This window comes from Trichosporon asahii (genome assembly GCF_000293215.1).
Source record: "Trichosporon asahii var. asahii CBS 2479 unplaced genomic scaffold scaffold00020, whole genome shotgun sequence".
NCBI classification, from domain to species: domain Eukaryota; kingdom Fungi; phylum Basidiomycota; class Tremellomycetes; order Trichosporonales; family Trichosporonaceae; genus Trichosporon; species Trichosporon asahii.
The window spans coordinates 168,479-189,605 of record NW_014040904.1 but is presented as its reverse complement, the minus strand read 5'-3'; the positions used below and the strand labels follow the sequence as shown (position 1 = coordinate 189,605).

Genomic DNA, 21,127 nt, shown 5'->3' with positions numbered 1-21,127 from the left:
TGACGCGATACGCTTCTGCGCCATTGTTATCTCACACTCTTTCCGCCGGCTATCGACTTCTAGCCTCAGCGCTACCTGTCTTAAGTTGCGTTAACCCGGTACCCATGTTGCTTCTGAGCTATTCCTGTCCTCTGTTGTCTCATCTCTGCCTCAGCCCAGTCACTCCACGAACGTCTGTCTGAAACTAGCGTGTCTGCTTACATCTTCTCCACATGCTTCCTTTCAACATGGGTTGCCGGGTAGAGTAGGGGACTGGTGTGGTCTCTGTAGCGCGACTGACTTTCACCGCTTACTGTCGACCCGCATGCTCTCGGAATGCAAACGTCCGCCCACCGATTGAGTTGGCCCATGGATGGTTCACGTGTTTCACCCGGTTCTCTACAGTGTTGATCCGCGAAACACTCCCAAAGCTTACGCAAAGCTTGCACTTGTGCCTTCCCCTTCTCTCTTCTTCCCCGCCAGTCTTCGTTCTCTCATTCGCGATTCGTAGGATGAGTTGTCAGCAGTATGCGGAATCTCCGAGACACCACCCCTGCATCCTGCATCGTACACGCCGAGGCGCTGAGACACGGCGAGCATCACCTTGCGCCACGCGATTACCCTGCCTCTTCAATCAGGGAGGCGGTCAACATTCACCTCGCCTCGTCTGTCTGTGCGCTCTCGCTCATTGATCCATGCGACGGCTCGACTCTCGGCCCAAGAATCAGTGCATACTGGGGCTCCTCGCCCCTCATCCTTCCAACCCGCGTATGCATCGGATCGGGCATCGCAATTGGGAACTCCTGTCCCCGCATCAATATCATGTCGCAGACGGAACCAGAGAGTGGAGTGTGGGAGATGAGAGCAAGTGGTGGACAGGCAGCTGGAGAGCGGATCCGTGATCTCACTCATCTCATTGATAAGATGAGAATGCCCCCAGGAGTTTCATTCACATGCGCTGCCTCCGCTGGCAGCCTCCTTGTTAAGATAATCCACCTTCATCTGCAGAATGCAAGTTACTGACGATACGGACCATCTCGTTTCCTGAATCGCTAACGAGGCCTGGGTAGTGTGAAAGCCACGAGTCTCGTCTGGATTCCGATACCGCTCACTGGCCCCTCAATCCCTCGACCCCGTTGACAAAGTGAGGTCAGCGAGGCCGTCTTCAACCACCCCATTGCCATTGCTCCGGAGGCGGACTCACCCCCCCCCGCCACGCACTAAGCCCAGCTTCCTCATCTGTGCTTCGGCTGTCTATTCCGCAGACTCCGTGGTGGGTGCCGGCTTGCACGTGTGCTCACGCTCACCTCCCTCGGCTGTCGAGCATGTCGAGACTGCTACCGCTCCACCCCACATCCCCACCACGGCTTTGACCAGTCGGACCCCCAGGCCCAACATGGGGAGGGTGACCCTCGACGCCACCATTCATGCCGACATGCCGACCATTGCCGACCAGCCGGCCAGCCGGCCAGCCGACCAGCCGGCCAGTCAGCGAGCTGGGCTGCCAGTCCGAGGTCGAATGCCCCACATTCCCCACGCTCCACCCTGCTCCTCTCATCTCCCCCCGCATGCACCAGATCTCCTCTCGCTGCAGGCCATTTGCCACCCATCTCCTCGCTGCCCTCCCATCGCCCCGGACCTTGGCTCGAGAAATGGGGTATCCATATGCTACAACCAACTTGACTATAGAATTCTAACGACGGCGCTTGGGGTAAGAACGCCCGGGGTACACCGAGTGCTTTGCTCCATTGCGCCGCGTTGCGCGCTCCGCTTCGCGCTTCGCGCTCCGTGAACTTATGACGACTTGGCAGTCCACGACTGGAGGTATACCTTAGCCGATGCGACGAGCTTGATGGCCTCGCCGACGATGGTGTCCTTCATGGACTCGTACTCAAAGTTGTGCTGCTTGGCAAAGTATCCCGAGGCGAGGAGGGCGGCGACGAAGACGACGCGGCGGAGACGCTCCTTGCGGACGACGGCGTCGGCGCCAATCCAGTCCTTGTAGATGGGCTTGTGCTGCTCCCACCACAGACGGCGGACACTGCCCGGGTAGTGCGTGAAGAGACGGCCCTTGCCGTCGTTGCCGCGCCACCAGTTGTTGACCTGCACCCAGGTCGTGTCGTTGAGGCGCTTCTCGATCCACGTCTCGTACTTGAACGTCGCGTCCTTGCGGACCTCGAGCTCCTTGATGTTGTTGTCGCGCATCTGCTCCACCAGCTGGCCGATGTACGCCGTCTGGATCTCGATCACGGTCGTGATGCCCATGTGGTTCAGACCCATGTTGTTGCCGAGCACGTTGAAGAAGTTGGGGATGCCCGGGTGCGAGATGCCGCGGTACGTGTGGTACTCGGAGCGCGACTTGTAGTTGGCCGTCGAGTCGGTCGAGCCGTGCACCTGGTACTGGGTCGTGTCGGCGTCGTAGCCGGTGGCGAGGACGACGAGGTCGGCGTCGAGCTCGCGGCCGTCGTCGACAATGACCTTCTCCTCGGTGAGGGAGGCGATGCGGCCGTCGACAAACTTGACGTTGGGCTTGCGGAGGGCCTCAAAGTAGCCGTCCTCAAAGATGAGACGCTTCGAGCCGAAGGGGTGCGTGGGCTCAATGGCGTCGTGCATGTACTCCGGCAGCTCGGCCTTGTACCACTCGAGAAGCGAGGCCTGGAGCTTGGTGCGCGCGCGCTTGCCCTCCTTCTCCTTGTACCAGTACCAGAGCGAGTCCATGATGCACGCCATGATGAACCGCTCGGCACCCATCAGGAAGGGGAACTTGCGCCAGAGCTTGTTGCGGGTCTCCGAGTAGGGGACCGAGTGGCGGGGCTCTCCCGGGTTGGAGGGGACGAACCACTGGCGCGCACGCGCGAGCGAGACGACCTCGATCTCGGGATCCTCACCCAGCGTGGCGACGACCTGGACACCCGAGCATCCGTTGCCGACGACAACGACCTTCTTGCCCTTGAGGCTCTCGACGGAGAGATCACGCGGCCAGTCACCAGCGTGCACGACCTGGCCCTTGAAGCCCTCCTCGCCGGGGAGGTCGATGTACTTGGGCTGCGAGAGACCACCCGAGGCAGTGACGAGAATGTCGGTCTCGACAAAGTACGTTTCGTCCTTGACGAGGTCCTTGACCTCGACGACGTAGAGCTTGCGCGTCTTGTCCCACTTGGCATCGACGATGTTCTGATTCAGGCGGATGCGCTCCTTCTGGCCCTGCGAGTAGGCAAGGTTCTCCCAGTACTTCTGGATCTCGGCGCGCTCGGGGTGCGTCTGGGTCCAGTTGGGGTTGGGGTGCTTCGAGTGCGAGTAGACAATGGCGGGGACGCTGTGACGACTGTCAGCATACAAAGTTTTCCGCAAGGAGACGCGAGGGGTGAGGCACGGGCGACCCGGCACCGGCACCGGAGCCGGTGGCAACAAGGTCAAGGTTGCTCCGTTGCAAACTCTCGCGAGACGCTCAACTCACTCGCAGCGGCAGCCAGGGTAGCGGTTGGCGTGCCAAGTGCCACCGATGCCGTCGGAGCGCTCAAACATCATCCAGTTGGTGATGCCGCGGCTGTCGAGATCGAGGCCCATGGTGATACCGCCGATACCGGCGCCAATGATGAAGACCGACGGGCCCTCGCCGGTCGAGATCTTCTCAGTGCGGGTCTTGGACATTTTGAACAGGCAACAATGAGGTCGGGATGGACTGAGAGATGAAGTCGGAGTTGTGCCGGGGTAAGAAAAGAAAAGGAGGGTGAGAGAGTGGGGTTTCGAGAAGGAGGATGAGACGGGGCTTCAATGTCGATGGGGCTGGCTAATATAGGAAGCGAAAGCGTGTGAGCTAGCGGCTGCACTGACCGGCGGTGTCACTGGATAGTAACCGATGAGGAGATGTGAGAGAGAGTGAGAGAGGGCATGGTGGGTGCATGGATGTATGCTAGAGCGTCAGAGGCGTTGCGTCGGACACGGGCAGAGGGGTGGTCCAGGCGGGCACCATTGACCGGGACGGGCTCCGAACGCGTTAGTACTTTAGTGCGGGGCCTACAAACCGTACTAAAAACGTGGTTAACGTGGTTTCGTCCTTTTAGCTCGCTCTGGGCTGTCCGGGCACTTGCTCCCCTCCTTTGACTCTTGTGGCCGACAATCCAAGCAGACGCATGGATTCATGGATCTTCGCTAGTCTTGCTAGCTCTGCTCGTGCTCGGCCAGAGATGATGCATGTTGCGAGTAGTCTTGGGGTGTCCGGCTGATACATGGAACACGGGGTCCGGCAACCTTGAGTCTGTCTTCCGGAGTCAACAATTACGCGCGATAGCCATTGCCTGGAAAAGTTAAGCGTCCGTATGCTGCGTATGTGAGTTGGTGCCTCGCTGCTCCGTCGAACGGCCGTAACAAGAGTGCATGCAAAGCAGACAGTGTGGACATCGCATCAAGCTTCATACAGTGCCAGGCACAGAGTCTCCAGAAATACGGAGATGATCCACACTCCGACGATTGCTGACTGATATCCTCCAAGTCAGCCGAGTTCCGGTCCCGGCGAACCGGGGCGCTGGGGCAATATCTCGGCTAGTTGGGCGCGCGCGACTCCTGCGACCGATGGCTATCTTATAATCCTGCTGACTGTCTTTGTCTCTCTTCCATTCTTCTGCACAAGCAATCCACGCACTCTGCTCCGCAATCACAAGCATTGCAGAACTCTCACTACGGCAGATCACTACCGGCAACAATCGACAGTAGCTACCGAACCACGCGCATCCCGGCACAAGCCGCAATCCGGGCACCAAACCGCACCAGCGGCACCAACGGCACCAACGGCGCTAGGCCATCTTAGCTCGCTTGCTCCCAGTAGGCCCAGTAGCCCGGCATCCCAGCAGCTCAGCGGGTGCAGCACGACACCCCACGCCATTCCCCCGCTCTATCCACCCTCTCTCAAGCTTTTCCCAGTTACGCGGCCAAGCGTCGGCACAGCGCACACGGCATGTTGCGCACTCTCCCCCGGCTTCTGCCCAAGCCAGCATCCTACGCGCGGCCCACGACTCTGCGCGGCAGCACGGGACTCACTCCCCGGTCTCTGCTGCCGCTGCTCCAGCATCCGAACCAGAGTACAGCCCCACAGCAGCCCCCACGCCCCGTCCTCCCGACACCCTCAGGCTGGTCAAGCACGCTGCACGCGGCACCCGCCGCCTACCCCCGCTCTCTCGCAAGTGCGATCGGCACCAACGCGCGCGACAGCCATCCGTTTGCCACCCCGGCTTCTCGGCAGGAACGGGTAATGCTCAACCGGTGAAAGAAAGCAAGGAGGAGAGGAACAAGCGCCTCGCATCAGAGAAAAACCGCTGCATTGCGGCCCGGCACGACTCCCCCGTGTGGCCCCTCGACACGGCGCTCAAGGCCGAGCACCACCCGCTCTGGATCGCAGCGGAACGCTGGGTCAACAGCACTCAGGCGCCAGACGGCCTGACGATAATAACAACCCATGCGTGCGGCTTTTCGAAGGAATCCTGGCGGCCCGTCTTTGCCAAGCTCTTCCCCTTGCTCGAGGGTGCGGAGGGAAAGCAGTTTGGCACGGGCGAGCCATTGGCCGGAGACGCACCGCACATCAACGAAATCTGGTTCCTCGAGGATACGAATCATGGTGTTTCTGTCGACCTCAACAAGGGGAGGCTCGGGGACGCGCTCTGCTGGGACGACAGCGCGCGGGAGTTGATCAACTTTGTCGAAAACGTGCTGCCCGCCGTTGGGGACGAGGCGGACGAGGCGGGGTTCCAGCTCCCCTTTGAACTCGGGGGCAAGTCGGCGCAGCAGGCGGGCAAGACGCCCGCCGAGGGTCTGAAGAGAAAGGTAGTCGGCATCGGACACAGTTATGGCGGCAACGCGCTCGCGCAGGCTGCAGCCTCGCGCCCGGACCTGTTCGAAGCCATCCTCCTCGTGGAGCCCATGACGGTGCCGTCGCTCGTGAATGCGGGCGAGTCAGGCTCCCCATTGACGATGGGTGCGCTGAAGCGGCGCTCCGAGTGGCCCTCCCTCGCCGAAGCGGGGAATGTCCGGTCCAACGCGCTCTTCAGTCGTTGGGAAGAAGAGCAGTTCAGTATCTGGCTGAGCCACTACCTCGTGCCCTCCCCTAGCGGCGGGATGGAGTTGGCCACGCCGACGTGGGCCGAGGCGCAGACGTTCTCAGAACCCGATGCGCCCATGAGGGGGTGGGAGTGTTTGCCCGACCTCAGTATGCCCGTCGGGTTCCTGATGGCCGGGGACGAGACTTGGATGACTGGCGAGGAGGTCGCGCAGGAACTGGTGTGGAGGCCAAAGAGAAGTAGGAATGAGCGGATCCTTGACGCGAGTCACCTCGTTATTCAGGAGAAGCCGGCCGAGACGGCTGCGAGCATTGGGCGGTTCCTGCGCACGCTTCCCAGTTGGGATGAGCGGCCGCAGAAGTAGAATGTAGACGTGATAGATTCGTAGAGCGTCGAGATATGCAACCATACGGCAACGAGCGGCAATGACCCGGTCGAAGCAGGTAGGGGGAGCGGCGGCGAACTCGATCCGCCCACCCTTCTACTGCGCATGAACGACCTAGCTCGTAACAGTTTCCAACGTCAGTGCCAACCCCTGCAGCCCCTGCACTCGCGTAGTTTATACACAATAAGCCCGTAAATGCATACAAAGTACAACTACTGTAGACGAAAATGCCTTACTCCAGCATGGCCTCGACGGCGGTCATGAGCCGACCGTCCCGGACGGCCTCGACGATACGCGAAATGCTAGTTCCGACCGTGCTTCCACTGCGGCCCTCGGCCACATCACCCCTGCGCGCCTTGACGCCGAGCTCGTTACGCACCGCGTCGTAGATCGTGCCGGTCTTGCCCAGAACCTCGCTCATGTCCTTGCCAGACTCGGCCACAGCAGCATCGCGCATCTTGCCGTAGAGCGCGGCTGCGTCCTTGCCGAACGCGGCCGCAAAGCCGGACACGGGGGTGAAGTCCTTGCCCCGTGCGGCGAGGAATTCGACAATCGGCCCGACCAGAGAACGGGCGGCATCGGCAAAGCGGGGGCCAGAGTCCATCGACGGCGTCGCGTCCAGACGCTTGCCCAGGCTCTGGGCGCAGAGCTTGTTCAGCGCCTCGAGCTCGGGCTCGGAGAGCTCGGGGAAGTGCGCGGCGAGGCTGGTCTTGAGCAGCTCGGCCGCGTGCGAGCGGAAGCTCACGTCCATGGCGCGCAGGTCAATGGCCTGCAGCGCGCAGTAGAGCTGCGTGCTCAGCAGCAGGCCGAGGACCTCGCACGCCTCCATTGTCTTGCGGGCGGAGACGAAGGCCATGCTGTTGACGCTCTGGTTGTGCATCTCGGTGCTCAGGACGTGGCTCGAGACGGGGTTGGCGAGGAAGCCGAGCTCGGCGCAGTACGCGCCGCTGTGGATGTCGAGGCCCTTGCAGTGGTAGTTGGTGCTGGGCTCCGAGCCGGCCAGGTTCGAGGGGAGGCCGCGGTTCATCTCGCAGTTGATCAGCTCGGTCACCTGGGCAAACGCCAGGCGGCCCAGGTTCTGGAGCACGATGCGGTCGCTGTCCATCGCCGAGGTGACGGACATGGCCTGGAAGTTGCCGCCGTGGTGGAAGGTCTTGCCCTCGACGTCGATCAGGGGGTTGTCCGTGGTCGAGTTGAGCTCGGTCTCGATCTGGCGACGAGAGAGGGCGAGGAGCTCGAGCTGCGGACCGATCCACTGCGCCGACGTGCGGAGCGCATAGCGGTCCTGGCGGAGGACACCCGCGTCGTCGGCGAGCGCCACCTCCTCCTCCTTGTGCACGGCCAGGGAGGAGCCATCGAGCATCGCGCGCATGTTGGCCGCGACCTGCTTCTGGCCCGCGTGCGGGCGGATCGCGTGGATGAACTCGGCAAAGGAGCCGACGTGGCCCTGCAGCGCCTCGACGGAGAGGGCCGTGTTCGCCTGCGCGAGCATGGCAAGGCACTCGGCGTCGTACTGCGCGAGCGCACCCGCGGCAGCGGAAACAGCAGTACCGTTGACGAGACCAAGACCCTCCTTGGACGCGAGCTTGACGGTGGGCAGGCCGTACTTCTTCAGCGCCTCGGGGGCGGAGAGGACGACATTGTTCGCCGTGTCGAAGACGCGCACGTCGGGGTGCCCGCAGATCGCGCCCGCGATGTAGGACAGGGGCGAGAGGTCGCCCGAAGCCGAGATCGTGCCGCGGAGAGGGATGCAGGGCACGAGGCCGGCGTTGAGCATGTCGATAATCGACTGGAGGACGCTGAGGCGCACGCCCGAGTGGCCGCGGACGCACGAGTTGACGCGCACGGCCATGGCGCCGCGGACGATGGGGATGGGCATCGCCGCGAGGAGCATGGCATCATAGTCGCCACTCTGGGGGAGGAAACCGCAGAGCTGGTGCTCAAGAAGCGAGAGCTGAAGCGCCTCAGTGTCAGAGGTACGCGTGTCGGCCGAGCCACCGAAACCGGTCGTCACACCGTAGATCGAGGTGTGCTTCTTGGACTCCTTGAAGTCGACCGACTCCTGGATCTGGGCGTGGACCGAGGGAGAGATGACGGCCTTGGCGCCCTGGCGCGCAACGGCGACGACGTCGCCCATCGTCATGTTCTGGCCATCAATGGTGATCTCCTTGACGGTGCCAGCGTAGGTGCGGGTGAGGAAGGGCTCGCTGTCTGTTAGCACTGAGCGTAGCGAGGCGGTGGCCAATGTTGGAGAGAGGGGGGTGGAGTGAGAGCGGTGCGGTGTCGGAGGAGAGCGGTGCCAGGCACGAAACCACTGAATCCAGAGGAACCAGTGGAACCAGTGCCGATCGCCACTAACCCGAACATCACTCAGTCACCCGTCTGCACAGACGATGCAGAGTGACAGCAGACGAAGAGAGACACTCACTGGAGACACTTGTCCCAGAACGCGTCGCCCGAGGGCTGGAACGCGCCCTTCATGGAGGGGGTGTTGCTGATCTTGGCGTCGGCATTGAGGATCATGGTCACTCAGACGGGGTTCAAAGTCGTTGTTGGGGTGCTAAATGCGGGGTAAGGGGTGTAGGGGTAGCTTGCGCTGGGAGTTGGCTCGGGTCAGATATGAAACTGATGATGGGGAGGAGAATGTTGGTCGGGAGAGACACGCCCATTATATATCTGTTGATCCCACCGGGTGTCCGGAGCTGAGTGTGGAAGAGTTGGCTGGCAGGATCGAGCCAAGTCAAGTGGGGTACTGCGCACACGCCTTTGGGTTAGGGGCAGCGCGGCAAGTCCGGTACATGCACGGGGGGCAGGAATAGATCTGGGAGCAGTGCATCCGGTGAAAGGAAGGAGGAATGCGGGGTGTGCGTCATTGTCAGGTGTTGTGAGAGAGAGTTATCCCAGAGTTGAGTTTGTTCCGGCCGGTGTCTTGATAGGGGCGATACTAACCTCGGGAGTGAGAAAGTGGTCTGGACATTTCGGCCCCGTGCGGTTGAGGAGACTGGCCCGCTGGTGTCCGCCTTAGTTCTGGGCGCGAGCGGGGTGTGTCATTGGGTGAGTGCTCTCGGTGATTTCCGAGGAGCACATGCTTTGGGAAAGAGGGGAGGGAGGGACTGCTTTGGAAAAGAAGAAGAAGAATGACAAACTCATCGGATCTTGGAAAGGTGTCCGCGCCGACGATGCCGAGGGATCCAGGGTGCAAAGGCGCGTTATCTGGAGTTGCCAGGCACGGGGATGCCCCGTATGCCCCGGGTGGCGTCAGCCTGGGTACCCAACGGAGATTGGCCATTGTCCGGAGGGTCAAAAGTCAGGTATTCAAGCCCCTCTCCCCCGTCCCCCGCAAAAACGCCTCTGACCGAATCCATCCTCACTCGAGCCAACAAACCCCGAGACGCGACAACGCGAGGGGGACCAGTCAACAACAACCATAACAACAACAACAGCTGGCATCCTCGTCGCGACCACTGCGAATGCAACCTCTTTCAACCACACCACACGCTGCATACACACCCTCTCACCTATCTCCACTCGCCATGACTTAGCGCGACACCCGCTGCACGCTGTCCAACACCCGCTTTTTGGTCCCGCCCAGGTCAAGTCAGGTCGCGGGCACGCGCGGGAGCCAGCGAGCACCTGAACTTTGCCAGTCTCGTCATCCCCTTCCACTCCCAACATCCCTTCCTATAACACTCCTTTCCACCTCTTCCAGCGCACTCTGATGCTGTAGCAATGTTCCTCCGGATACGACGGACACACTGGCCCTGGGTCGTCGCCGTCCTCTTCGCTCTTTCCATCTTTACATTCTACTATGCCCAGACGGTGAGCTTGTAGGTATCTCGCGAAGCTGACAGGCAGGACCTCGTAAACTCCAAGGTCGTCGCGTGGACAGCGACCGACAATGTCCACAAGCCGGCACCCTACGACGCGCACCCCTTGTTCGCAGACGTCGACCCGAATCCCTACCATGCGGCTGGACCAAAGGAGACGGGTCGCATCCTCGTCGTGGGCGGCATGGGCATGCTTGGTGAGTTGCCCAAGCGATACAAGTTAACTGACGGCCAGGGAAGCAGCTGATTCGCCGTCTTCTTGATGCCGGCAAGGCGGTGACGCTCTACGACGAGGTCGTGTACCCCGACGAGATTGATTCCATCCGGAAAGCGCACCCGAAAGGCAATCTGATCATCTCGCAAGGGCGCGCTGATCATCTCGCAAAGGACCTCCCGAAGGCGCTGACGCGTGACGTCGTCGGTATCGTCAACGTCGCGGGCGTCAGTCGCATTGCTGAATGTGCGGCCGACGTTGAGCGCTGTCGCCGCCTCAACGTCGACCACGTACAGGAGCTTGTGTCTCTGAGTGCGGCGCGTGTGCGGTGGTTCATCGAGGCATCGACAACTGAGGTCGTCGTGCCCAAGGGTGACGGTCTGATCAACGAGCTCGCGCAGACCAAGCTCGACGCTGAGAAGTGGCTCGCCGATTTCGCCAGCAACAACGCCTCTGCTAATGTCCACGCGGCCGCGCTGCGTTTCGCGACAATCTACGGCAGCGTCAACGACCACCCCGATCGACTTGCGCTCAGCATTGTGCGCAACGCGCTCTCTCACCGGACAATCCAGATGGTCGCAGGACACCAGACCGTCGACCTGCTCCACGTTACGGATGCGGTGAGCGCAATCGTGCTCGCCATGAATCACCTGGCGACCAAGCGCGGCCCGAGCTCGATGGATGTCTTTACCGTTGCGCCGAACCAGCCACAGACCGTTCGCGCGCTGATCGAGAAGATCATGCGCCTGACCCGCTCCAAGAGCCCAGTCATGACGATCCCTCGAGACGGGATGTACCCCGAGGTCGCCCCCGCCGAGGTTGGAACGAGAGTGCCAGGCTGGGAGCCAAAGGTGACGGCCGACGACGGATTACTCAAACTCGCAACCAAGTTGACGGAGGAGAGCGTCACGTTCCTGCACAAGAAGCGCGAGGCGAGCTGCCACGTCAAGCACAGCTACAGCATCGCCGACGTCTTTGCGCTGGAAGGGTGCTCGGGCTCTCTCGCGATGGAGAACAATGGCTACGTCGCCTTTGCGCACATCAAGGAGGGGCAGGAGAAGGACGGCGTCTGGCCCGAGCCAGAGAGTGTATGGCGCGAGACCGACATGCCGACGGATTGGACGTTCCACGTTTCTCGCTCGGGACGCGACTTTGAACTGTCGTTGACCGGGTCCACACGCAAGCGCGAGCCCGCCATGAACGTCACCTTTGAAGGACACGCGTTCCGCATCAAAGCAGTCGACGCCGACACGGGGTACCTCACACTGTCGCTGAGCACGGGTGCACCATACGCGCCGCAAAAGTTTGACAACGACTGGGAAAACGCACCAGAGGATACCGGTCTGTCAAGCACTGTGTTCCGCCTGACGCCGTGGTGCTGCCCGACTGCCCCGCCATGGCCGTTCTACGAGGACGACCCGCTGTCCAGCTTCATCATGGACGAGCGGGACCAGTACCGGATCAAGTGGGGCAAGACGCGGCGCGACGAGTTCTGCTCCCGGCTCGAGAAGGCACACACTCTGGCCGAGGAGCGTCTCAACGTCCTCCGCACGACGCAAGTCCCGCTCACCGGCGGCGAGATCCCCTCCTCCCTCGCGGGCGACTGGAAGGCGCGCTCCTACGACCGCACCTGCACGAATCTCTGCGACCACCCCACGATCTGCGTCGACACGGGCGACTGCATGTGTGTCGAGGCGGCGTGCCCCACGCGCTCTCGTACGTTGCCAGGCAAGTTGGAGTGGCGAGACGTGCTGCGCCCCAACGCGCGACGGTACTTCAACCTCCGCCCCGGTCTGCCCGCGATCAACGTTACGCGTGTGCCCGAGGATATCGAGAACCAGCGCGAGAAGGAGGACCCGGACCACTTCGACCGCCTCCAGACCGAGTGGCATGGGTGCTACTCTGCCGACTCGGTCGCGGAGCGCGCAGCCAAACTGATCTCGCAACCATTCAAGAACGACATGATGGTCTTCCTGCCGCATTGGGAGTACACGCTGCGTTTCCCGCCCGTTGTCGAGTGGGCGAAGCAGGCGGCCGCCAAGCATCTCCCCGAGAGCTTCTACTACGGCCTGCTCCAGGTGCCCTTCACGTTCGACTGGGGCAAGTGCAACACGATCCTGCACCACCTGACGAATGTGAGGGAGAAGAGCCGGCCGGCGGAGGAGCTCAGGCTGGCATCGAGCTGGCAGCCGATGGGCGATCTCAACAGCCCCTGCTACAGCCCGGACCAGGACGTGCTCATCCCGCCCAGGACGTGCAAGCAGGACGAGCTGCGTGCTGCCTTCTCAGACGTGAGCAAGGTGAAGAAGGTCGCCGAGCGCCAGACACTGGCGACGTTCAAGGGCTCGCCGAACGGGCAGGGCACATCCCTCCGGCTGAAGACAACGTGTCCCCGCCTCCTCCCGCCTGGCAGCCTGGAGCCAGTCTGGGCCCACATCCCCGAGGGCAAGACGTACCTCGACCTCCTGGGCGATACGCGCTTCTGCCCCATCCCCTTCGGCACCGCTGGCTGGACCTACCGCCTCAGCGACGTCGTGTATGCGGGCTGCATCCCCGTCCTGGTCGGCGACCAGAGCCACATGACGTATTGGTCCATGTTTGACTGGTCCCTCTTCTCAGTACAGGTGTTCGAACACGAGCTGGACCATCTCGAGCGCATCCTATCCGGTATAACGGAGGAGGACGCACAGCGGAAACAGGACGCGCTGATGCTCGTGCGCGAGGCGTTCCTGTACCCCTCCGAGGGACACGTCGAGGAGGCCGTGAAGGCGTACGGCGTGGCCAAAGACGGCAAGGATGGGAAGGACGGGTGGAAGAACGGAGCCGTGTTCTATGCCCTCCACGCTGCGCATCTGGTCCAGAAGACGAGATACTATGCGCAGTGGCCTTGGAATCGGGACGAGTAGCGCAGCCGCTCACGAGCGCAGCGAGTGCGCGGCGGGCAGCTGAGAGCATGGCCAGCGGGCAAAGCGGGCGGCGGGCAGCTGAGAGCTCAGCGAGTGTGCGGCATGCGGCGCGCAGAACTGGGCGAACTAAATGAGATGGAGAGATGACGTGCATGTCACATTGCATAGAGTGATGGTTGTTATTTTTTTTGGTACTTATACTGCACTACATGCATAGAGATCAACATGGGTCTCCGGGGTACCGGGGTCGCGATAACTCGGTGTCCAGGTAGGGCGGCAGGGCACGGGAGAGAGTGGGCGTGGCAGCGGACAGATAAGGCTGGCAGCCTGGTAGGCGGGCAGGCTGGCAGCCTGGCAGGCTGACGACAACGAGGCGGTGAGGAAGCAGGCCAAAGCAGGCCCGCGAGCAGGCAGACAAACAAAGCAAGGCGGCCAGTGGGCCAGCAGACGCCCAGCAGACGCCCAGCAGACGCCCAGCAGCGCGATGCGCGAGACGTGAGACGTGAGGCGAACGACACGCCCACATGTCCGGATGTCAGGAACAGAGCCAGGGACAAACTGCACTGCCAGGGAAACCTCGCTGACGGTCGACGTCCCGGCTGACTGGCGGATATGCTAGATGCGAAGTTGCGTGAGCGAGTGTGGCATGACGTAGGCTTTGTGGCGGGATCTCACAAGGACACCTCAACCCTTTCGTGGCCCAGCTAGCCCGGCTAGTCAAAAAGTCGGAATTTCGGCTGATTTGGGTAGAATATCGACGATAGTGCTGAGGACGCTTGGGCTGGTTTGGTGCGGTCTGGACAGACTTGGCAGACTTGGGCAGACTTTGGACAGACTCCAATCGAAATTGGCTGCGACCACCTCTGATTTGGACCTCACAGCTTGGATGCTCGCGCACACCGCCGTCCTTGCATGCAGCAGCGACGCAGAGCAGGAGGCGGACCTCTGCGGGATAACCATGGTTGAAGGGACTTGTGACGCTGCTCCTGGCGCCGAGGCCGAAGGGCAGATAATCGCCAGATCGAGTCGGGGAGCGATCGAGCCATCGAGTCATCGAGTGATCGAGCGAGTCTTGTCCCGTACGCTTTGACGAAGAGGGAAGGTGATTGGCTGCCAGTCGAGTTGCCCGTCCGCATGATGCCCCCGCTTTCTTGCGCACACTCACGCTGTGGCGATGTTGACTGCGCTGGGGCCGTGACATACCCGTAACCAGGAGCTGCCGGCTTGTCCGCCTCGAGGGTCTTGTTCGTAGGCGAGGCTGGCGACGGTGCCGAGCCTTCCGATGATGACGTTATGCAGACGTCTTGGCGTTCGGGGGTGGCGTAATGGGCACGAGGCCTTCGAAAAGAGTCGGGACTGGGGGAGGATGGGCCAGTCGGCGCGATCGGAGCGATTGCAACAAAGCCCCGACGAGTGAAGCGCGCAAGACAGCAGGATTGGGGACAATGGGATCCGAGGCGGCGAGTATCCAGATGGCGGGTTCCGAAACAGCGAGCAACACACGCGGAAGTGTTGCAGAGTTTGACCGATGTGATGCTGATGGCTGATTAAAGATAAGCGATACAGACACAGAGCTCGACACGGCGGGACCCGAGACAGCGAACAACACGCTGAGGTGCTCAGGGGTTTGATCGAGCGGATGTTGATGTCTTGTGTTAAAGCCGACCGAGAGAGCAAAGAGAGGGTGCAGCTGGAGCAACTGTCTTACAAACGTGGGCATCGTGTGTCGTTGTGTTCTTTGGCCGTGCTGGCGGTTGCGTTGAGGAGGACGAAACCCTCATCGAGGGTTACAAGATGAATCTTTCGTTGGTCGAAGCCTGTGCAGCTTACAGTCCGGTTGCAATCACTGAGAAGGACGGACTCGCTGAGACCTGTCTTGGGCGACGGTGTCTCGCGCGCTTGACTCGATTTCGGTCGCTCCGCCGACGGCTATGTCGTCTCAGCCGCCTTAAGGTGTGAAGGCTGCGTGACTGCAATTGAGTGCTCTAAATGAGTAGTCTGGCAGCCTTGGTCGGCATCGGTGTTGTGTTCTACGAAGCGATCACAAGGGGCGCCGAAAGCAGCATTGAGGCTGCGCGTGTTGAGGCATGACCAATGCCGAGGTCAGGGGCGGGAGACGACATCACGTTCGTTGCCCGATTCAAGCATAGAATGCACGATGCGAGTGGGCGCCCAGATGGCCTCGTTTTGATGAGCCTGCGAGTGAAGTGATACTTGATACTGCGTGTAGATGTAGAGAGCAGAGTGCAAGTTGTTGAAAGTGTACGGGGACACTACCAGCGGGGCTCCACGCTCAGTTGCCGCACTGGGTGGAGGCGGAATGTCTTAGATAAGCGCAGCTGGGTTGACTGCGCGCCGGTTCGCCTTTCCAATGCCTTACGCGCTCGATGCATTGGCAGGCGACGAAGCCCATGTGCCGTACCTACCCACGGGGGACACTTTGGAGCCGGGCTGCTGGCAAGGACATGGCTTGTGTGTGGCCGTAGGATCCAGAATGCAGCGGGAACCGATCGGACCGTCTGGACCGTCTGGGTCGTGGTCTAGACCATGTCAACACTGGCCGTCTGAATCTGGAGGGGTCGTCGTGAGTCCAGTCAGCCGCCTAGAATGTCCTAGCAGCCTCACTGCCTTCCACACTGCTGCGCCCTGCCCCCTGCGCCCCTCCTGCCTGCTAGCAACCTGCGCACCTACGCGCCTCACGCACACCTACGCCGCCTGCCTGCCTGCATGCCTAGAGGATACTCCCGCTCACCGCCGTCCGCTGTCGTCAGCTCCATCTTCCATCTTCGCTCACATCACATCCTTCCTCACCATCACCACTCGACGAACAAGCTTCCTCACACTTCTAGTCCTTCATCATGACGTCGCCGACGCCCGCCGACCCCTCGAGCAAGGCTGCCGCTCGTTCCAAGAGACAGCGCTCTACTCCTCCCAGTTCTCCTCGCCATACGGTCCTTCCCCCGTCTCCTACCAAGTCACCCGATGTGCGCAAACCGCCGGTGAGTCCAACCCGCTCGCCGCATCATTGGCAAGAATTGACGAGGCTACATGCTGATGTGCGCAGCGTAAGCGCCCGATCGCTGAGAGCAAGATCAATGCTGGCTCGAACGATGCCCTTCAACCCGCAGGACCCGACATCGTTTTGACTCCGCGGAAGCAGCGCAATCTCAGACAACTGGTACTGACCGCCCGCGACACGTACCTACAGTTCTCCGAGTTCTGGGACTCGCTGGGGCTGCCTTCAGTTGACAGCGACTGGGACGAGGACCTCGATGAGGCGGATGAGGTGAGTCTCAGTCCAGGTGTCTGACATTCGTGCTGATTGATTCACAGTACCAGGAAGACTTTGCCGCGACGGGTGTCATTGAGAACGACCAGGACACGACCGAAGTCGTCAACAAGGAAGGAAAGGCGGACAACGAGGAGCATTGTGAGGACGAGCCGCCCGAGGAGAACGACGAGCGTGGAGTGGGGAACGAGGACGAGCGCGTGGCCGAGGAGGAGAACGACTCGGCCGACGAGACCGCCAGTGTCGACAACGCCGAGGGCACCGGCCCCAGCACAGCCCCTGTTCCTCGCCAGTTCCGCATCCCGGACCTGTCCCTGGTAAGTTCAACCTTCATCGACTCCATACTTCAGTGGCTCACTGACGCAAAGCCTGCTCCTCACGTGAGGTGTCTGATCGAGATCCTGAACTCGCTCATCGACGGGACATGCGAGGTGGGTTTCCATGGGTCGCTGTTCAGCCGTGCTGACGTCAGTTCAAGGTGAACCGGAAGGACGCTCTGGTGCGATGGAAGTTTGACTTTGAGGTTCTCGACACGATCGCCGACTTTGCCAATCTGAAGCATACGCCGTCGGCTGTCTCTCTCCCTGTTCCTCGCTCGAAGATGACCGCTGCTTTCAAGGGGGGCCTCACCGTCGGTGTACTCCTGACGGACCTTGAGGGAGGTAACCTCTGGAATGCCGCCCCTCTCCGTGCCGACAAGATCCGTGTGACAATCAAGAGCGTTCAAACTGACAAGATCTACTTCACGTACATCGAATCAGATCTGCCATCCACCGCTTACAATCAATGGTGGTTTTTCTTAATGTTCCTCGATGTTGCAGCTCGGTACAAGGCGGACGAGGAGGGGCTGCAGAAGGTGCGCAAGCGCGCGGAGAGCAAGGCTGCCGGGCAGGCCCTGGCCAGGGCGCTGCCGTACAAAAACGGCAAGCTGAAGGGTCGTCCTGCGTAGGAGATTTATAGGAGTGGAGGGCCTGGATTCGTTCTGTACAGTATGCATAGTTGTAAGATCTGCTTGACGTTGCTGGTGAGGAACTCATAGCGTGTACACGCTGGGCCACGTCTCGTGAGACTTTCACTAGCTTGCTCGCGACCTGCCGCCACCCACAATCCTATCCGACAAGGTTGAGCCCCGTCCCCGCGCGCCTTCAAGTTGCCGCTTGGTATGAAGGCCTTCTCAGGGGATCTCGATCGATGGGTCCGTCGGTTTCGCTGCATCCGCCTTAGTGCACCAATCCGAGATTTCCCCCTTGCATACGCGAGAAGTCCCCTGCATATGCGAGAAGTAATGTTGTGGCTCAACATAGGGATGGTGGCCCAAGCTCCGAGTTCTCATGAGAGCTTAGCCATCCGCAAGCGATATGTTCAGCACCACACATATGAGGGGCCGTATTCTGTAGTTCATCACGAAGCTCGTCAGATGGCAGGTGACGAAAGGCAGATTCTTTTGGCGGGGCCGCATAGGTTGAGCCAGAACACCTTGACCATCGTGCATCGATTGACCAGGGGGTGCACGCACAGGTGGGCCCAGGGGGATTGAGCGATTGGAACGCTCAGCTGTCTGCTTCACTAACGAAGCATGCTCATTCTCAATGAACCAACAGGCATCATTAGGAGTTCCAAGTGAGCATAAAATCACTGTCCTCAGCTCTCGTTCGTAGTTGTGAAAGTGACGCTGCGTTCCAAAGAGGCTAGACATCGATCAATGGCCACTCTGGATTAGTTCCTCGGTATTGGTCCCTCAGTCCACCACGCCGCGGGGTGACCACCCGGTAGCTGAATATCGCGCCCCTTCCCCTCCCCCTCCCACCGCGCCCTACACGCTTGCACTCCTTCTCAATTCCAGCAGCCTCCACGCCTAGCACGTCTGCTCTGCAAGTTGCATGCCTAAGCAGTGCTCCCGCCCCGCCATCCGCGACACATCGACATCTCGACTTGAGCGACCAACCTTCCTCCCTTACTCTAGGCTCTACCCTGCAACCACGGACTTGCCAGGCAGCCCCTCGTACGCTTCATCCAGTGCATCAACCAGTCCCTACGGTCAAGGATATCAAGCCCGCACACCATGAAGACACCACTGAAAAGAGGACGCGCGACGGCGTTGAGCGCGTCGCATCCCGAGCTGCCGCGCCCCCCTGCGGAGCGCAGTGTAAGTTTCACTTGCTTCTCGCACTTATACACCGACCTCGTCTTCGAGACTAACTAGCGTGCAGACGTTCGCTGACGAACACTCGGCGCCCATCGGTGTGGTCCCTCGTGAAAACGTCGGGTCCTCGACCTCAGCCACCGCTCACACCCCGCAGGGCAACACAAACCCCATCAGTGTCGCGTATTTTTCGTTCATCACCCAAGACACCCGCTCCCCTGTCAACTGCGAAACGGGCCGAGCCGTCGTCCTCTCCAGTCTCGAAGACCCGGCGCGCATTCAGTATGCCCCAAGGTCTGAGGTCATCCGCAAGGGGCGAGCAGCTGCCCACAGCTGAGGACGTGAGTACAGCAATCATGGGGCTCACACATGATGTTGTAAGGCTCGCTGACGCTCAGAAGACCGACGGACGATGGACGGAGAGCAGCAGGATCTTCCATGAGATGCTGGGCGGGATGAAAGCGGTGAGTTGACAGTCGATAGGTGACATGACATTCCATTCTGACGAACAGTTCACCGCTCGCAAAGGAGAACTCGTCTTCCTCAAGGGGGATTCGTCGAAGGACATTCGCGCCCAGATCCACGAGCGTCTCGGTCCCACACACGAGTCCGTGAGCAACATCTCCCTGCCCCTCCCTGTTGCGCAATTCGACAAGCACCCCGAACTGCTCAAAAAGCGTATCTGGGTCCGGGTTTCCGATGAAAGCTCGAGTGACATCACAACCTGGTCCTTTGCGCCCCAGCACGTCGTTGTCTTTATCGAGGTCGAGGGCGACGCTTCGTTCAACTTTGCGTATCGTCAACACGACCTACATACTCGAAGCATGAGCAAAAGGGCAGTATTCTGCTCATGGTTGTCTTCCTGCCAGGAGACATACCGCGCTGCCGAGGCCGGTCCATCATGGTCGTCACCACCACGGCTCTCAGGTCACAAGCCGGCCGCGATTGCCGTGCCTCCCAGGATCGACATCGAGGCGCTTCCTCTGACTCGCTTGGGTGGCCTGTGCGAATCGTTCCTGAACCTCGTCGGAACCATGAACGATCTTGTCAAGCCGGTGAACCTGGAGGGGCCGCTCGACCCCGTGGACGTCCGCAACTCTCACGGAGTCGATCGAGGAGGTCACTGCCGCCGTACACCAAGGTCACGCGACAGAGCTCGTTCCCTCGGCCCTCACCGAGGTGCTTCTGGCAACGCTGAACAATTTGGACTGGGTGTTGGCGAGTGTTGCTTCTCACGGAGACAACATGGCCCGTGCCGGCGTCGCCGTGGCTACTGGATCCATTGGACAGCTGGTCGCCACGCTTGGCACCACTGAGGCGACGCGAGATGCGACCGAGGAAGCGTTGTAGTCATTCTCGACGGTAGGCTCTTTGGCTGGCGTCATCACCACCGCGCGAGCTCTTCTCAAGGCGTTCAGCGAGGAGAAGCGCCACAGCAAGATCAACAACGTGGAACGCCAAGTCAAAGGACACGGCAACCGCATTTGCTGCGCTTGAGGCCTTGGTCGAGAAGCTTCTGCACGACAAGGAGGAGAAGTAAGGAGCCATAGAAACCATGTATTACTATGCAAATTGTGACACTATCTCGAACGCCTTGGCGACAAGCGATGACAGGCCAGGAGTTAGTATGGTTCACAACAAACGCGCCCATGACACAACATCGCCAATCTTCCAATAGCTCCACTGCTATCCCCTTGGTGCTCTCATCCCATACTGCACTTGGAATTCCAGAGCACTAACTAACACGTGCGCCCCATGCTTCGTCACTGCAGAGGGCGACTTTGCCGCTGAGCTGTCCGTGCGTCGACTAGCCTTGAGCCTTGAAACTTCGCTCGCGCCCCCATCACCACCCACACATGACATGATCACTTCCCAAGTCTTCTTGCAGCAGAAGCAAACTGATCGGCCGCTGCGGTGGCAAGACCGTGATCACGTTAGGCGCGGACGGACCTGTCACTCAGATTGAGGGTTCGGCAAGGCGAAAGATTGGAGCTGCGCTGGTCATTATGCATCGTTGCCTTGCGGTCGCGGAGAGGTATCGACATCCACCCCGTCCACCACGTCCACCCCGTCCTCCTCTTCCACCTTGTCAGGCTCCCTGGCTCCTGTCAACGACTGGTCATGGGAGGTTCCGAATAGGCACTGGCAATGGGGGGTTCCGAACAGTCACTGGAAATGGGGGGTTCCGAATAGTCATTGACCATAGGGGGTTCCGAATAGTCACTGGCAATGGGGGGTTCCGAAAAGTCATTGACCATAGGGGGTTCTGAATAGTCACTGGCAATGGGGGTTCCGAATAGTCATCTGGCCACCACCGTCCACCCCGTCCACCCC

At 60.6% G+C, this 21,127-nt stretch overlaps 7 protein-coding genes across 7 annotated transcripts; 4 read left to right on the top strand and 3 right to left on the bottom strand.

Annotated features, from left to right (window-relative positions):
* Nucleotides 1–1,773: 1,773 nt before the first annotated feature.
* A1Q1_00391 (uncharacterized protein) lies at nt 1,774–3,630 on the bottom strand (the record flags this gene model as incomplete). Its single annotated transcript, XM_014326040.1, has 2 exons — nt 1,774–3,295; nt 3,437–3,630. 2 exons carry the CDS (start codon nt 3,628–3,630, stop codon nt 1,774–1,776), a joined length of 1,716 nt encoding a protein of 571 aa, XP_014181515.1.
* A 668-nt stretch (nt 3,631–4,298) lies between these two features.
* On the top strand, nt 4,299–6,393 carry A1Q1_00390 (uncharacterized protein; the record flags this gene model as incomplete). The annotated part of the gene is made up of 2 exons (XM_014326039.1): nt 4,299–4,305; nt 4,802–6,393. 2 exons carry the CDS (start codon nt 4,299–4,301, stop codon nt 6,391–6,393), a joined length of 1,599 nt encoding a protein of 532 aa, XP_014181514.1.
* Nucleotides 6,394–6,646: 253 nt separating this feature from the next.
* Nucleotides 6,647–8,937, bottom strand: A1Q1_00389 (Phenylalanine ammonia-lyase; the record flags this gene model as incomplete). The annotated part of the gene is made up of 2 exons (XM_014326038.1): nt 6,647–8,768; nt 8,843–8,937. The coding sequence occupies 2 exons, from the start codon at nt 8,935–8,937 to the stop codon at nt 6,647–6,649; spliced, it is 2,217 nt and encodes a 738-aa protein (XP_014181513.1).
* A 1,206-nt stretch (nt 8,938–10,143) lies between these two features.
* Nucleotides 10,144–13,361, top strand: A1Q1_00388 (uncharacterized protein; the record flags this gene model as incomplete). Its single annotated transcript, XM_014326037.1, has 3 exons — nt 10,144–10,233; nt 10,288–10,438; nt 10,477–13,361. The coding sequence occupies 3 exons, from the start codon at nt 10,144–10,146 to the stop codon at nt 13,359–13,361; spliced, it is 3,126 nt and encodes a 1,041-aa protein (XP_014181512.1).
* A 1,291-nt stretch (nt 13,362–14,652) lies between these two features.
* Nucleotides 14,653–15,081, bottom strand: A1Q1_00387 (uncharacterized protein; the record flags this gene model as incomplete). Its single annotated transcript, XM_014326036.1, has 1 exon — nt 14,653–15,081. The coding sequence occupies one exon, from the start codon at nt 15,079–15,081 to the stop codon at nt 14,653–14,655; it is 429 nt and encodes a 142-aa protein (XP_014181511.1).
* A 1,138-nt stretch (nt 15,082–16,219) lies between these two features.
* Nucleotides 16,220–17,599, top strand: A1Q1_00386 (uncharacterized protein; the record flags this gene model as incomplete). Its single annotated transcript, XM_014326035.1, has 5 exons — nt 16,220–16,360; nt 16,426–16,647; nt 16,695–16,967; nt 17,019–17,081; nt 17,129–17,599. The coding sequence occupies 5 exons, from the start codon at nt 16,220–16,222 to the stop codon at nt 17,597–17,599; spliced, it is 1,170 nt and encodes a 389-aa protein (XP_014181510.1).
* A 1,113-nt stretch (nt 17,600–18,712) lies between these two features.
* On the top strand, nt 18,713–20,143 carry A1Q1_00385 (uncharacterized protein; the record flags this gene model as incomplete). Its single annotated transcript, XM_014326034.1, has 5 exons — nt 18,713–18,796; nt 18,861–19,087; nt 19,176–19,257; nt 19,306–19,848; nt 19,901–20,143. The coding sequence occupies 5 exons, from the start codon at nt 18,713–18,715 to the stop codon at nt 20,141–20,143; spliced, it is 1,179 nt and encodes a 392-aa protein (XP_014181509.1).
* Between the last annotated feature and the right edge of the window lie 984 nt (nt 20,144–21,127).